At 36.4% G+C, this 16,548-nt stretch overlaps 1 protein-coding gene across 36 annotated transcripts in view; it reads right to left on the reverse strand.

Annotated features, from left to right (window-relative positions):
• The window catches only part of GPC5 (glypican 5), a 778,624-nt gene that overhangs the window by 449,468 nt on the left and 312,608 nt on the right, over nucleotides 1-16,548 (reverse strand). Inside the window, exon 7 of one of the 36 annotated variants that reach the window (XM_083837009.1) lies at nucleotides 1,215-16,525. The exons of the other annotated variants lie outside the window; for them this stretch is intronic. Within the exon in view, the coding sequence (XP_083693135.1) occupies nucleotides 16,511-16,525 (15 nt within the window). The 3' untranslated portion in view covers nucleotides 1,215-16,510. Of the gene's footprint in view, nucleotides 1-1,214; nucleotides 16,526-16,548 lie in introns of those variants that run through there. 36 annotated transcript variants of the gene reach the window in all.

Below are 16,548 nucleotides of genomic sequence, written 5' to 3' on the forward strand. Positions count from 1 at the left end.
CTCCTTGGGTTTTCCATAGCTGTTTCTGAGATTTATGTCTTCATATGTTTTCAGTGCCACCTGGGTCAAACACAGCCCTAGCCACTTTAAATTATTTCTGCAAGTTTAAATATTTTCATTGGTGTATTCCTGTTACTTTTTTCTGCTTCTATTTTTCAATGATTTTCAAGTCAGAATTCTTATGTATTTTGCAAACTTGCAAGGAGAAGACGAGAGTTGTGAAAGCCACTCATTCTGGTCCATCTGTCCATTAAGTCCAAGCTCATGCATTTCATAAATGAAATTGTGAATATGTGATAAAATTGTATTACCAAACATTAGAAGGCTAGAATTTGACAACAGTGGGCTTTGAGAGATGTACTTTTATGCATGGTAATCTATAAAGAAAATAGATGAACCATTTCAAAATATCATAGAATCATAGAATCATTCAGGTTGTAAAAGACCTCTAAGATCATCTAGACCAACCTTTAACCTAGCACTGCTAAGACCACCATTAAGCCATGTCACTAAGCTCTACATCTACACGTTTTTTGAAGACCTCCAGGGATGGTGACTCAACTACTTCCCTGGGCAGCCTGTTCCAATACTTCACAACCCTTTAAGTGAAGAAATTTTTCCAAATATACAACCTGAACCTCCCCTGGCACAACTTAAGGCCATTCCCTCTTGTCTTACCACTTGGTGTTTGGGAGAAGAGCCCAAACCCCACCCCACTATAGCCTCCTTTAAGGTAATTGTAGAACACAATAAGGTTTCCCCTGACTGTCCTTTTCTCTAGGCTAATCAGCCCCAGCTCCCTCAGCCACTCCTCATAAGACTTCTTCTCCAGACCCTTCACCAGCTTCCTTGCCCTTCTTTGGACATGCTCCAACATCTTGATGTCCTTTTTGTAGCGATGGGCCCAAAACTGAACACAGTATTAGAGGTGTAGCCTCAACAGAGATGAGTACAGACAGATATGGTAAACCATGAAGTAAGTTAAGAGTAGAAAAAATATTTTATTAGTTTAGAAAAGATTACTTGAAACAAAAAGTGGAAAAAACAGACCTTGAAAATTTTTTATATTATGGTAATTATAGGCAAAGCACTCACTGAACTTTGAAATTGCCAGAAAAGAGAACTGCTAAACAATTTCCAGAGGTTCTGCCAATGTTAACTTCAGTTCGTAAAGAACTGTTGTCTACTTTCTTGGGGGGGGGGGGGGGGGGGGAAGTTGCTTTATGTTTTAAATTAAGTATAATAAACATCTTTCAGAAAAAAAAAAAAAGAAAGAAAAAAAAAGCTGTGAAGAGATTTTGGAAATAAAATAATAATAACACAGACTTATAGTTCAGATAGATCTACTGCTGATCCCCTCTGCCTGGGCTTTTAGAATAACTTTTCATGAAGACTAGAATAGATTAGAATAACTTTTAATGAAGGTTCTTGGATAGTGAGTGAACACTGCAAGAAAACTGAAGTGCAAGGAAAAGATATTCTAGTAAAACAAAGGTAGAGAACATCTCTTTGGAGATGTTATTTTACACTGTTTGGGAGTAGTGGTTGGATAAATTATTGTTTAGGTCACTATGACTTTAAATAACAAACAAACAAACAAACAAACTAAAACTCCTAGCTGCAAACTGTTACACAGTGATTCTCTGTTTGTTCCCTAGGTGAAGTGAGACGAAGAAGGATATGAACATATTTATCTGCATCTGCCAGTTCCTTGCCATGAAACTACTCACATACCCATGTCAGGAATGAATTTTTTTCTCAAGATGCTGAACTTAATCTACAAGATTTTGTGTGTCACTGAGAATTTCTAAAACTCTGTTTTAACAGGAAGCCATTATTGTGCTATAGCATAGGAGCAAAAGATGGAGACTGACCATCTGAGGCCAATACTTCCTCCAGGCTAGAGCAATGTTATTCTGTCAACCACATGAGGTAATTCATGTATGCAAGGATTCAGATCTAGCCTACAAGCGTAAGTTTACCTCTAAGGTAGGAGTCTAAACTATCATTATAGTCAATGAAGATCCAGTCAATACAATCAACAGAGCTATTTGTGTCACTGTAAAACCAGACATTGACATTTGATCAGCTGGTTCCCTAGACACTACTGTTGCGCTGCCAAGGGGCTCAATTCATTTGACCACAGGTATTGATTTAGTGTCACCTGAAATGGCAAAGTGTATCCTGCCTGGCTTCCAGCTGTTGATTCTATATGACACTTGTAGGTTCTATGTTATATTTGCCAGCCACATGCAGGTGCCTGAGGCATGCTAAGTCCTTTCACGAGCCTATGTCTGGGCAGCAGAACTGATGCTTCATTATCTGAGCATGTATGTTGCAAAGGAAGTGAATTTCATGGCACACCCATTTCCAGCCTCCTTCATACTTATCCTCTCCCCTCCCCATCATGCAAACCAGGATATTTGGGGGCATAATACAGCTCTCTCATATCAAGTACTGCCACCAAATCAGAGGTTGGGACATGAGGAGAATAATTTATTTTCAGGTTACAATCCCAGCACGTTTTCCTAATGGATGAAACTGAGACACTATGTACCAGTATTTGGACATAGCCTTAGAAAGCAAGGTCAGGGATACTATTAATATTTAGTTGGAGTGTTCTTTTTACCACATGAATAGCATGTTTGCGATGCAGAAATATTCACTATCAAGTAGCCATAACCATAGACAAGACTGACTCAAAGTCAGAACAAAAACTCAATATTTCTTGAGTAGTGAATGTTCTGTTAAGTGAATTACTTATTTCTACTGTTTTTACTCTGATTATGTGCAGTATGATTTAGAACATACAAAAGTGGGATTTTTTAGTTATTTTACATTTTGAAATTATATATATTATGAGACAGCTGTTAAGCTTTTACATCTAGGAAGCTTGGGTAAGTTGAGAACTAAATTATTCATATTGACAGGTATAAGTTAACGTGACACCATATTTTCATTTGGAGCATTTTAGAATGGCAGCCTTCAATTGTAAATTTTATGACTTTAAACATCTAAGCTTTAGGTGTGCTTTAAGTATTTATTTTAAAACAGCTAAACAGGATTAAGTTAATCTGTTTTCCTAAACAACCATTAAAAACAAAATAAAAACTCATACAATCTAACAAAAAATCAGTACAATAAGTGCTTTAGATTATTAAAATTAAATTTCAGAAGGCTTATTCATTTTTTTCAGTGTTAGTGTAATTTGTGATTCACTTATAATGAAAATAAACTAGTCAATTTCAATTTTGGTTATATATGTTTGAGTCTTGTAAACACTAGCTTTGTGCTTCACTTTCAACTGCAAAATGGAACTAGAATAAATAATGGAAGTATTTTGACTTTGAGTCTGAATCTATCCTTTTTTATACAAAGGCTGGATTTGACTATAAATTGCACTAATAGAGTTCAGTATTTTTTTCTAATGCAGTATTTGATCATATAAAAGCAGAAACAGGGTCTGTAAAGAATTTAGAATCTCACTTTTTCAAAATGTAAAGAGATGTTTTTCTACTGATACCAATAAAATTACCTATAACTGTTTTTTGGTTTTTGTTTTGTTTTGTTTTGTTTTGTTTTATTCTGACAGAGTAGTGAGTGGGTATTAGGATTATGTTTCAATGTTCAGCATTATCCAGATTATAGAATTAAGGGTATGTTTAAGAATATTTCATAGGAAATGGAAGTTTAACATAGAAGTCATGTTTAAGACAAACTGTAATAACCTAGTTGGTTATTTATTTATTGTTAGTTTTTGCTCTGTGTGGTTTTACAAGGGAAGTTACTATGGAATGAGAAAGTATCTGAGTTTTTGAGATGCCTTAGGATGCCCTAAGATATCCAAGACATTCTCACTCAGCAGACATGCTGTAGGATGAATGACAGAGCCGTAAACTTCTATTGTGGTAGGTAAAGGCCAGGCATTTCAGACGGCACAAGACACATGCATGCAGTAAAACTAATTGAATTCTTGGGACATGTTCAACTCACCTTCAGTTCAAACCCTGGACTTTAGTATCTGTTGCCCTCTTATATACTATATTTTATGCAGGCTCCACCTGCCTCTACAGGACAAGAATCTCCTCTAGGTTCTGGATTTTCAAGGTGTGCAAGCTCCATGCAGATAACACTTAAAGAGGGCATTTGGAACATCAGTAGGTATATATTTTCAGGAAACTGAATCCTGCCCATTGTATCTAAAAAAGCTCTTTCACTGAGTACATGTCAAAACCTGTAGTGTAGATGCTTACTTTTAGATATCTGAATCTAGAGGTCAATTCCACTGTTGGTTCCAGACAGTGTGAACAATTTGTGAAAATGCCACCTTCTCCTTTGATTAGAATATATTTGTACTTTTTTTGATTCAAATCCTTAGTCAAAACAAAAGACCAGTTTTCACTTTCTCTACAGCTGTTTCAGCATACAGATTTTTTAAAAAGGATAAAACATCAAAAGATATGTTTTTTAGTTTTTGATAAGTGAAATCTCTTTAGTTATTGTTTATGTTGAATATAAATGGGTGATACTGTTTGTGATGCTTTGATCCCTTCTTTTTGCAGTATAACTATTCAAATTTCTTATATTTGAACTAGTGCCAGCAATACTTTATATATGCAAAAGCAAAATTTCCTTTATTGGTCCTTAAACAACTTGATCAAAAGAAGAGCTCTGAAACTTATTCTGAAACCATAAATGTTGCCCTTTTAACTTTTCTTTTTCCCTTGGGTTATTTTTCGTTGTTGTTTGTTTGTTTTGTGGTTTGTTTTTTTTTTTTTCTCCACAGTATGAAAGGAACCGTCATTAAGCTCTGTTAACTGAGCATACCTTGTACTTGCAATTATCCTATCGCTTGTGCAACTCTCTTTACAGTATCAACTGAAGTGCTGAATTTTCAGTTCACTGAACTGCTTATCTTAATATTTGGATTCATGCCTACTCTATTTCACAAATTCAGCATTGCTCTTCCTTACCATAGTCTAGATCAATGTACATGACTTCAGAGTCCACTTCTTCCATACTGGGCTCAGAGCTGTATTTCTAACATTCCTGGGTATTAATTTCTATCCTATTCATCCAATTTCTCATCCTAAAAGCTGACTTCCATGTTGGCCTTTCATTCTATGATTTCTCTTTCCAGTGATTTTTCCTCTCTGTGAGTCCCTGCTACAGATACCCTGGTTTCCTGGTTGAAATTGATGCATCTGGACTGTCCTTAAGTGTCTAGGACGTTGTAATTGCTTCCTCAACAAAGATTTCATCTCTGATTGTAAGTAATCTACCAGAATGTTTCCAGACAAGCTTTGATTTATTTGACAGGAGTAACATCCCCCCAGGGTTCATCTATTCTTGTGCAACAGCTTACCCTTTTTAACTTAATGACAACTGAAGAGCATGTGCTGGTTGCTGGGGCATTCAAGTTCGTAGCCTGGCACATTCATTTCTTGTGCCACTGGTTTTACTTTAAATAGATATAGCAGGTGATGAACTTTGAATTGTAGCTATGTGCTTGCTTCTGGCAGCTCTGGTTTCATTGGGGCAACTTCTGGAAAAAGATACAGCTGAAGAGATGTCAGAAATAACCTCTTTAATTACATGAAGAACAAGAGTTTGTCTGTAGTTATTGTCACCTTCTTGGAAAATATCCAGATCTTATTTTAATTCCTTAAGTGAGGCCTTCAGCTCCTAAAGTTTTACTTCAAATTTTCTGGGACATGCTTGAGTTCCCCATTCCCCATTTTCTGTTTGATTTTGTTTCAGAAATGTACAAGTACATGCATTGTCTCCATGGAAACTGAATCCTATGGTTGTCATCAGTACTGCCCTTTTTGACCTACTTGATTAGAAAAAGGTCAGGGCTGTGTGGAGTCAAACAGTCCTTATGTGAACTTTATTTACTAAGGATATGCAGAGCTTTCTTTCCATGGACACAACAGAACTCAAACGAGACATTTTCTCTATATAGTGGCAAATCTCTTTCAGGCAACACTTAGTCCATAATCTTTCTTCATTAACTTTTTCTCTGTTACTGTTGTATTGCCTTTTCTCTCCTTTTCTTCAGTCCTTCTGTTTTTTTATGGGAAATAAGAAGCTTCGCAGAAAGTTGTCAAAGAAAATTTTCCTCCATGTGTGCCTTTATTCAGGAGGCAACACCATCCTGAGTTTGAGGGAAAGACTCCTATTTTTGTATATATTGAAGGTCTTCTTACAACTCTTGTCAAATGAGGTAAAAGGTTTACACTTCCAGAACCAGGGACGATGAATCTGGCTTATAATAGCACCAGGAATCATGGAATCATATTGATTTCAAAGACAGTTTACATTATGTTACTGTAGATGTTGAAGCAAGTTTTCTTTTATCTGTACTCAGATTTTAATGTTATGACACATCAGTTTTCCTAATGTTTATAAATGCTTGTGGCTTTTTGCCAGTGTGCACTTTGCTAGAGTCATAAAAACTCCAATGAATGGCAACTTGTAAATAGTCTTGCTCTAGTATAGCTAAGCAACTTATTCGCTTTCCAATTAAGTATTTAGAGTAGATAAGAAAAGCAGTCAAGAATACCTATAACATTTATCTAGACATGGTTAGGACTGAGATGATCACTCTGGCAGATTTCATTCTTTTGGTTGTTGATTTTCTGTTACAGATTAGAATATATAGTGTGATATAACTACTGAACCTAGTTATATCTTATTAAAATTCTCTTCAGGTGTTCAGAAATGTGTCGAGGAGCTCATTTCTTCACACTAATGTCTAGCTGCCTGATTATCAGTTCATTTATGCTTTCCAAGGAATCGTTTATTTTTTTAAGACAGTGTAATTTTTGTGCAAGCCTGACTCTTATCTCATTTGCTTGCAAAGTGACAATTAATACCTGATATATAGCCTCTAGTGTACAGCCCTTGTCAGTTACACATTGAAATGTTCAGACACTTGCTTGGAAGTCTGTAAGAAAAAATTACTAAAATTTGTGTAAGTCTTTTATTTTTTATTTTTTAATACAAATGAAATTAATGTAGCCACATAGGTTTTGCATATTAACTACAGCAAGGCAATTTTTATAAATTGTATTCACAACTGCATTACTCCACATCTGATGATGCTGTCATTTCATTTTCTTTTGAAATTTTCCAGAAGAATGATGTTTGAGACAGAAAGTTCCTGAGAGCACCTCCTTAAGATGCTTGCTCTAGAAATTAGCTGTCTAGTGTGACCATCTGTTTGAAAGCTAGTTGAGTTAGTAAATTACTTTCAAACAGAAAATTACATTTAAAAACTTTAAAAATATATAGGTGACTTAACTTCCCCTAAACACTTAATTGCTCATTAACACATATTTGGAATGGAGTGTTTCTGACTCAGGTTAATAGGAGTTATGCCTTTGACATCAATGAAAGCCATAGAAAACATTCAGAGAAATGTGGGCGGTAGAAAAATATCAACCAACACAGCAGACATCTTTAGATGGTAAACTTTGATGGACTGAAGCAATATGAAGGGTATAAAATATGAATATCATTTTTAACTGAGGAAGAATTCCCTCAGAAAAATATCGCGGCAGGCAGACAGCTAGAGAAAACAGCTAGAAGACAGCCTAAAGAAGCCTTAGCAGACCATGCAGGGAAAAAAAAAAAAAAAAAGTAATGTAGAGAGTAGTGGAACATAGATTTCAGTGAAATTTACATATTCACATCAGTAGAAATAGTCTAGATTTGAAAAGACAGGAAAAAAAAAGACTTAATACTAATCTGCAGCCTCGAACTGAACTCTGTTCCCATTCCCACACCTGTAGGAAGTTTCATTTTGTTCAGTAGAACTAGTTTATTTTGCACCTAATTTTGCCTCTAGATTAGCTGCCCTTGTCCTAAAACAGGAGATTACTAAAACATGTTGATGATAACTTCTTGGTACAGGTACTAAGGGAGCCAACTAGGAAAGATGCCCTCCCTAGACTGTTGCTTGTAAACAGAGAAGGTCTTGTGGGTGAAGTGGTGATCGGTGGCTGGTTGCCTTGACCAGAGTGACCATGAAGTAGTGGAGTTTAAAATCTTTGGTGATAAGAGGAAAACTGCCACCAACACTTCAACCCTGAATATGGAGAGAGCAGACGTCAGGGTGTTCAGGGAACTGGAAGATCAGAAGGCCAGCTTGGCTGAGCAGGGATCTTCTTCCAGGTCTTAGGCAGAAAAATAAAGTATATGGCCACTAGAAGCGAGGTCAGCTGATGTGAAAGGACTACAGAGATGATGTTCATCATTGGAGGGAGAAAATGTGTGGCCAAAGCTCACTTAGAGTGGAAACTGGCCAGGTCTGTGGGGTACAACCAAAAAGTGTGTTGTTTTTTAATCTGTTAATGGCAAAGGGAGGACCAGAGATAGCACTGATCCATTATTTGCTGAGGATGGTCATCTCACAGGTAGGGATGTAGACAACGCAGAGATGTTTAATGCCTTCTTTGTCTCTGTCTTCAACATCAATGATGGGCTCTGGTACCCCCAAGTGCCTGGAGCTGGAGGACCATTACAATAAATTCCCAGCCAACACCGAACTCTTGTGGGATTTGGTGCTTCAGGTGGATACATATAAGCCTGTGGGATCTGGTGGGATTCACCCCAGCGTACTCGGAGAGCTCACTTATGTCACCATGAAACCTCTCTCAATTATTTTTCAATGGTCTTGGGAATCCAGAGAGGTCCCAGTCAACTGGATGCTGGCAAACGTTGTACCAATTTTCAAGTAGAGTGAAAAGAATACCCTGGAAATTACAGGCCTGTCAGTATTACTTCAGTGCCTGGTAAAATTACAGAGAAGATTATTCTGGGAGTTACTGAAAAACACTTGTAAGAAAACACAGTCATTGATCATAGCAAGCAAAGATTCATGAGGGGAAAGTTCTGCTTAACTAATTTAATTTCCTTTTATGATGAGGTTACCCACATAGTTGACCAAGGGAAGCCAACTGATGTAATCTTTTAGGAATTCAGCAAAGCTTTCAATATTTTTTTTTTTTTCACAGTATCCTTCTGGATAAAATGTCCAGCATACATCTTGACAAGTACATAATATTATGAGTGAACAATTGGCTGATGGGTCAGGCCCAAAGGGTTATAGTAAATAGGGTTACATCAGGATGGCAGCCAATCACTTGTGGGGTTCATCAGAGATCCATTTTAGAGTCAGTTCTCTTTTATGGTTTTATAAATGATCAGGATGTAAGACTTGAGCATACACTGAGTAGGTTTGCAGATGATACTAAATTAGGAGGAGGTGTTTACTCCTTCAAGAGTAGAGAGGCCTTGCAGAGAGATACTGACAAACTAGAGATGCCAGATTCTGCATCTAGGACAGGGCAACGCTGGATATACGTACAGATTGGTGGATGAAAGGCTGCATAGTAGCCCCGCATAAAGTGATATGAGGGTCCCAGCTGATGGCTAATTGAATATGAGTCAGCAGTGTGCCCTGGCAGCCAAACAGACTAACTCTACCATGGGCTGCATCAAGCATGGCATTGCTGCTAGCAGGTCGAGGGAAAGGACTGTCCCAATCTGCTCTGCGCTGGTGAGGCCTCACCTTGAGTACTGTGGGCAGTTTTAGATGCCCTGATATTAGAAAGGCATAAAAGTATTAGAGTGTGTCCAAAGGAGGGCTACAGAGGTGATGAAGGGGCTGGAGGGTAAGACAGATGAGGAGCATCCGAAGTCACTTGGTCTGTACAGCCTAAACAAGAGGAGACAGAAGGGAGACCTCATGGCAGCCTACAGCTTCCTCATGAGGGGGGGTAGATGTGCAAGCACTGATCCCACTGGTGGACAGAAAGAGGAGTCAAGGGAATGGCATGAATCTGCATTGGGGAGGTTCAGGTAGAATATTAGGGTTCTTCACCAAGAGGGTGGTTGAGCATTGGAACAGTTTCTCCAGAGAAGTGGTCACGGCACCATGCCTGGCAGAGTTCAAGTGTTTGGACAATGCCGTCAGCCATATTGTTTTATTTCTGGGTGGTCCTGTGTGGAGCTGGAGTTGGATTCAACAATCCTTGTAGGTCTCTTCCAGCTCAGGATATTCTATGATTCTAAATTACAACAAAGCTATCTGCTATGCATATATCATTTTTTAAAATTTTCTTTTTTCTACTAAAAAAAATAGTAAACAAAGTCTTTGTAGCAATAGTATATGGATTCCCATTCTCATTCTACTGAAAGTAGCAGTAAAATTTGAAGTGTTTTTAATGAATTTTGTCAGCGTTAATGAATGTTTAACCAGAATAATAAGACATCTGTCCCCTTATCTAGAGTAATGGATTCTAGCAGCAAAAAGAGAAGGAAGAAAAACTATACAGTATTAAAAGATAAGAGCAAATCCAGAGCTAACATATATTATTTACCAGACAGAGGCTCCAATTTAAATCCCAGGAAACAGAATAAGCAGGAAACTTTGGGTTGATATTGCTGAGTTTTGCATGACTATGATAATGACTTCACTAATCTGCAATTGCAAAGAATTAATTTCCATTTGTTTCCCTGTCCAAATTTTGCTATTTTTTAAAGCTCCTAATGCATCCCATTCTATACAAAGGTATGTTCTTATTAAAAATATATATTTACATACACTTAGCAACTTGGAACTATACTTGAAGAGTTGTTTTTCAGTATCATCCCTAATATAGCCCTGGTAGGACAGGAGAATAATTTGATCTCGTGAAACATATGATAGAACAAATTTATCTTTCAGCTCAATCAGACGAATCATGAGAACATTAAACATTTAAACTCTATGCAATAACAGAGCATGTGTGGCATGTATATGTATATATGCAAAGTCTGTATTTTATTAGGAACTTTCTCATCTCTGTAGGCATGTGCACACACAAGGATTAACTATTCATTTCTTTTTTTCCTACCTCTCTTGTAGTTTCTGTTTTTCAATAACACCCAATTCTTTCCTTCCTTGGGGGTAAACTGTCTTACATTTTTTTCCCCATTTTTAAGTGTTTTTTTCTTTTCTTGTCTACATATCCCATTAAATATTTACTAGCGTTTCCCATTTTTCCTTTAGATCTTCTATTGTCTTGCCACAATTTTTATCTACCTTTCACTGAGACTTTGTAATTTCTATTTATCTTTTACAATTTTCTAGACCCTCTGTTCCCATTTTTTCTCCTCCATTCAGTTTTTTAATTATTTCTATTCAGCTTTCCATTTGTAATAATCAATTTTAGGTTGGACTTTTTTTTTTTTTTTTTTTTGAGTCATGCAGGTCTTCCTGGATAGTTGTGAATTGCATGCAGCACAATATAAGCATCACATTACCTGTTCTAAGACAGGTTTCTCTGCGAAGCTTAAGTTACACTTTAATTCATTTAAATATGACAGCAATAGATAAGACTAGGCAGAAAAAAAAATCTGCTTCAGCATATTTGGGAGTTGTAGTGAGGGGATATATTACTTTAATAAATTATCTATTGCATTCAGTTTAAAGTTATTTTGAAACATGCACTATTGTCATTCTGTTCATACTCTTCCCTATGTAGCACTTCTTGTTGATCTCAAAGACTGTCATTAAGAACTATTGCAGCATTCCTTGGACTTCTCAGTCTTGTTTTCTGCATAGATATCAATTTGTTAAACAACCTGAATCTTTGACAACTTACACAACAGTTCAGCTAATGGTCCATGCTTTAATGCATCTTTTCAACTGCAAACATCTGCCTAAAGATGGCTGTGCTTTCATGACTGTCAAGCTCTAGGGAAAATGTGAAGTTAGATGTCATTTTGTTGATTGGGTTTAAAGCAAGGACGCAAAGATAAAAGATTGCTGGCTCTAAGCAGAAATTCCATGTAAATTATTTATAGTCTAAAAATAATGCACTATTCAACACTCACAGGAAGGAGTCTTCTTTCTGTGTCTGTTTTCTAACTGTTCCTTTAGAATTATTCCAATTAATATTCAAAGATTACCAACTTCCTACTTATAAATGAGTTGCTTATTAATATAACATAAGCTGTCCTCCTTTCTTCTTAAGAGGCAGAGCACAACATGCTGTAAACAGTATTGACAGGAAAATACATGGTCTGGAACTGTAGTGAAGCCATTTACCATTCATGAAGTAACTTACCAATAATCATTGTCTGCTTATGAATTTCTCAGTATGGTGCTAAAAAGAAAATTCTAATGTTAAGGTTTTAACAGGGCACTGAGGTCAAAAAAAAAAAAAAAAAGCGAACAGTAGTGAATGACCTAGAACTGATTTTATTTTAATTATATATATATACGCAGAGCTATGTAGATTAAAGTGTTCATTTTGATTTGCACATGCAGATATAAGAAATGTACTTTTAGTTAGTTGGAAAAATCAGCAAAGAAATATGGCCTTATGACAAGCTAATGCAAAGCTCAAAAACTTGCAAATAGATCTACTGGCCATAACTAATAAATAACAAAAAGGTGTCCTTCCATCAGTATGCCTTTGGGGAAATAGAATAACTATTCTAACAGGACAAATTTAAAACAATTAACAGTACTCTAATCAGTGGTCAAAAGCTAAGTAAAGGTTACGTTTCATAATGATTTTACAACTCAAGAAGTAAACAAAACAAAACAGCCTACATCTATTTGCCTAAAAGCATGTAAAAATCAAACACAATAGCAATAAATGTAAAGCAGCACTACATTGAATGCAACTTCATAACTACATGCTGATTATTTTGACAAGTTCAGCTGTTCAATATCATGCCTGACTGCTTCTTTATGGTTGATGGTTTTCTTTTCTTCAATATGACAAGGCTAAATGAATTTGAACCCAAGTGAATTAAAACCCTGATTCACTTACTTTGGCTAAAACCCCTTCTGCACAAAAGAAATGTGGTTGGTTTTGTTGTTGTCGTCGTTGTTGTTTTTCTTCTGCTAATTCATTGGTAGAAACATTGGACTATCAAGGAAAACATCTAGTTTTTGCATATTCCATACTTCTTTTGCACAGGACAAAAGACTCAGACACTATTCTTCAAAGGAGTGACTAAAGTCATCTTATGGCTAAAACTAATTTTTTAAAATAAGTAAGTGATTTAGATTTTGCTGGCTCTTGATATAAATTCAAATCAGTTTTGTAGATAATAAATGTGGTATAACTTTGAAAATAGAAAATCGTATACTATTAGCATGAGAATAATGTTTCCTGAAGGACACAAAAAGATTGCTAAGGAGTGAGCAGTTTCTGTTCAGGCAGAACAGCTAAACTATACCAGGATGTAATATTTTATAAACTAAAGTTAACCAGAACACCATTGGGATAGGAAGGAAAACATGTGATGGCATTTTCTTTACTTAATATAAGCATCAGTCACTCTTTAATTCCTCTCAGGAGGATCACTACTACAATATTGTCTTTCAAAAGCCCCCCAGCATGAAAACAAATTGAATACAGACTAATTTTTTCTTAAATTAAAACATTTTCATAGCAATAGGCAGACACACAAACAAGAGAATGTAATTGTTCTCTAAACCAAGTATAATTTTTGTCCAGTTCTTTGTATACAGGTGATCTACGTGCTTAGCTCTGTATAACGTCATCATATCACTTTCTATATTTCCTCTACATGTTGCAAAATGATGGCTGAACTAATGTAGTGGGAGATATAAAAGTTATAATAAACAAAAAAATGGGAAAGACAAAGGAACTAGAGGTATAAGAAACCAGGAGGTAGACTGTTGTGCAAAATAAATAGGAAAAACTATCCTTTCTTGAGTGGAAGTCAATACAAATTTTTTAAAGCCTACAAAAATATTTAAATAAATCCAGTAGATTCCAAACCAAAACCAAATAAAACAAACAAACAAAAACAACAGATGAAGAAAAAAAATGCACATTAATTGTTTTTATTTCAATTTACAGAAGACCAGTGTTATCTTCCAAAACTTCTAGAAACATTTTTGACAGAAATTATAAGTACAGCAATTGGCTTAGCCAAGGAAATTCAGTACTCAACCATAAATCTCCCACTAAAATCCCTACTTCTCTTTCTCCCTCCTCCATCCTCTGAAAAATCTTCGGCTAGATAAAAACTCATTGCAGACATTCCTGAAGGTAAGCAACTCAAGCCTTTGGTAGATGAAGAGGTAGCAGGTAGATGTGCTATAAATGAATTTCTGAACACCTACAGCAACAGCAGGTGTGACCAAGTCCTGTGTTTCAGGAGAAGAACCATATTGATGTGTGCTAATGATGAGGCAGCAGACAACAGCACCAAGCTATTCCCGATGTGCTTGAAATTCTGGTTTTGTAGGAGTTTGCAGCATGACAGGGCTTTGGTTAAAATAATTTTTCTTCCTTATCCTACAAGTGGTTCTTTCAAAGGGAGACATACTGTTTATTCACAATCACCCTTCCCCACCCTCTTGCAATAAAAGCAGACTGCTATGATTTTCTATATTCAATATAAGATAAGGCAAAGATATTGGATGTGTTTAGTTAAATCTAGAAAGCCTGGGTTTAGTACACTGGAAGAAACTCCATTATTTAAGTTAAGAAATTTTGCTAGTTTGTTTGAAAGCTGAAAGCTGTTAGCAGATTCATAAACTGGTTCAGACACACACAAACACAAGACTTTAATACTTCATTGTAAAAATTCAGTAACTTAAGCCAACTTTTTACTCATTTAAAAGATATATTTATTCCATAAGCATATTGCATAAATCCCTTTAAAATTCTAGCCAAACTTCAAGCCTGATTAGGGGTCTCCAGTGACTGTCAGAATTTTTTTTGTTTGTTTCATTAAAACTATACATCCCCAAAATGCTTTTGGTTTGGGTGTGTGAGAAAAAAAAAAAAATCTCCTCTGTTAGCACCACGTATTGTCTTGGGGGACATGTGGAAAACGTAATTTCTCAGGTAGTCTTCTGTTGGTTTTCTTGTTGTTGTTGTTTTAAAGGAATGCTTTGATTAAGTAATTCATTTGGAGAATTTAAATAATTGTCCTTTCGGAAATCTGGACTAAGTACAAAGTCTGCTTTAGAAATAAGTTGCATAAATTTGAGGGGCTTCTGAAAAAAATAAAAATAAAATCATACAGAAAAATATTTCTCAGGGAAATAAAAAAAAATGCTCCCATGGAGAAAATTTGGAGATATTTTTTCTTTAAAGCATTGTAAATATTTGGAACATCTATTCTAATCCACTGTATGATAGCTCATATTGTTTACATATACCTGAAATAACATGGAAAGTTACTGCATCATGCACCGCTCTAGCAATGTTTTTTTAAAATAACATTTTACTGAAATGTTCATGTTCCAAAGATAGGCTATAAATTCTACCATTTGACAGTGGCTTCAGAAACATCGGTAAACTGGTATGTACAGAGGTTACTATACTTCACAAATCTTTCTGAGCTAATTGATTTAAAAATTAAAGAAAACCCTTTCAAATATTTTCTTTTTTGGAAAGCAAATGGTAAAGTACTTCCTGCTTGATTTTCCTACAGTTTAAGGCAGTAATGTCTTTTTCTTTTTTATGTCTCTTTTTCCCCTTTCCTTTCTACGGAACCAGATAAGACTTTTAAAAACTTTCAATATTTTTATTAATTTAAATATTTTTCTTGTAAGCCATGTATTACACACAGCCCTTCCTTTCCAGTATCCCATATACATTATGCAATCAGATCCCCTCCTATGCCCCCTTACTGCACGTTTCCCTGAACTCCTTCCAATAAAGCACTACTCCCTGCTTAGCACCATCATACCACACAATCACAGAGTGAAAGAATTACAGAACAGTTGAGGCTGGAAGGTACTTCCGGAGGACGGAGGACGTCTAGTCCAACTCTTCTGCCCAGGCAGGATCACCTAAAGTCACTTGACCAGGACCATGTCCAGACAGCTTTTGGAGTTCTCCAAGGAGGGAGACTCCACAACCTCTCTGGGCAACCTGTCCCAGCGCTTGGTCACTCTCACTCTTTTCTGATGTTCAGAAGGAACTTCATGTTTTTTAGTTTGTGCCCATTGCCTCTTGTCCTGTCACTGTTCCCCACTGAAAAGAGCCTGGCTCCATCTTCTTTATGCTCTCCCTTCAGGTATTGATAAACATTTATAGAATCACCCCTGAGCCTTCTCTTCTTTAGGCTGAACAGTCCCAGCTTTCTCAGTCTTTCCTAATTGGAGAGATGCTCCAGTCCTGTCACTGCCTTTGTGGTGTTTCATTGGATTATTTCCAGTATGTCCATGTCTCTCTTGTACTGAGGAGCCCTGAACTGGATGCAGTACTCTAGGAAGGATCCCCTCCCTTTACCTGCTGGCAAAACTTTGCTTAATGCATTCCAGGATACCATTAGTCTTCTCTGAGTCATGCATACATTGTTCATTTGTGTTCAGTTTGGTGTCCACCAAAACCAAATTTCTTTTCTGCAGAGCTGCTCTACAGCTGCATGGCCCCCAGCATGTACTGCTACCTGAGGTTGTTCTTTCCCAGGTGCAGGACTTTGAAGTTCTTGTTGAAGTTCATGAGGTTAAATATTACTCATTTTTCACCTTTTGGAAAAAAACAAATAATC

This window comes from Anser anser (genome assembly GCF_964211835.1).
Source record: "Anser anser genome assembly, chromosome: 1".
Lineage (NCBI taxonomy): Eukaryota > Metazoa > Chordata > Aves > Anseriformes > Anatidae > Anser > Anser anser.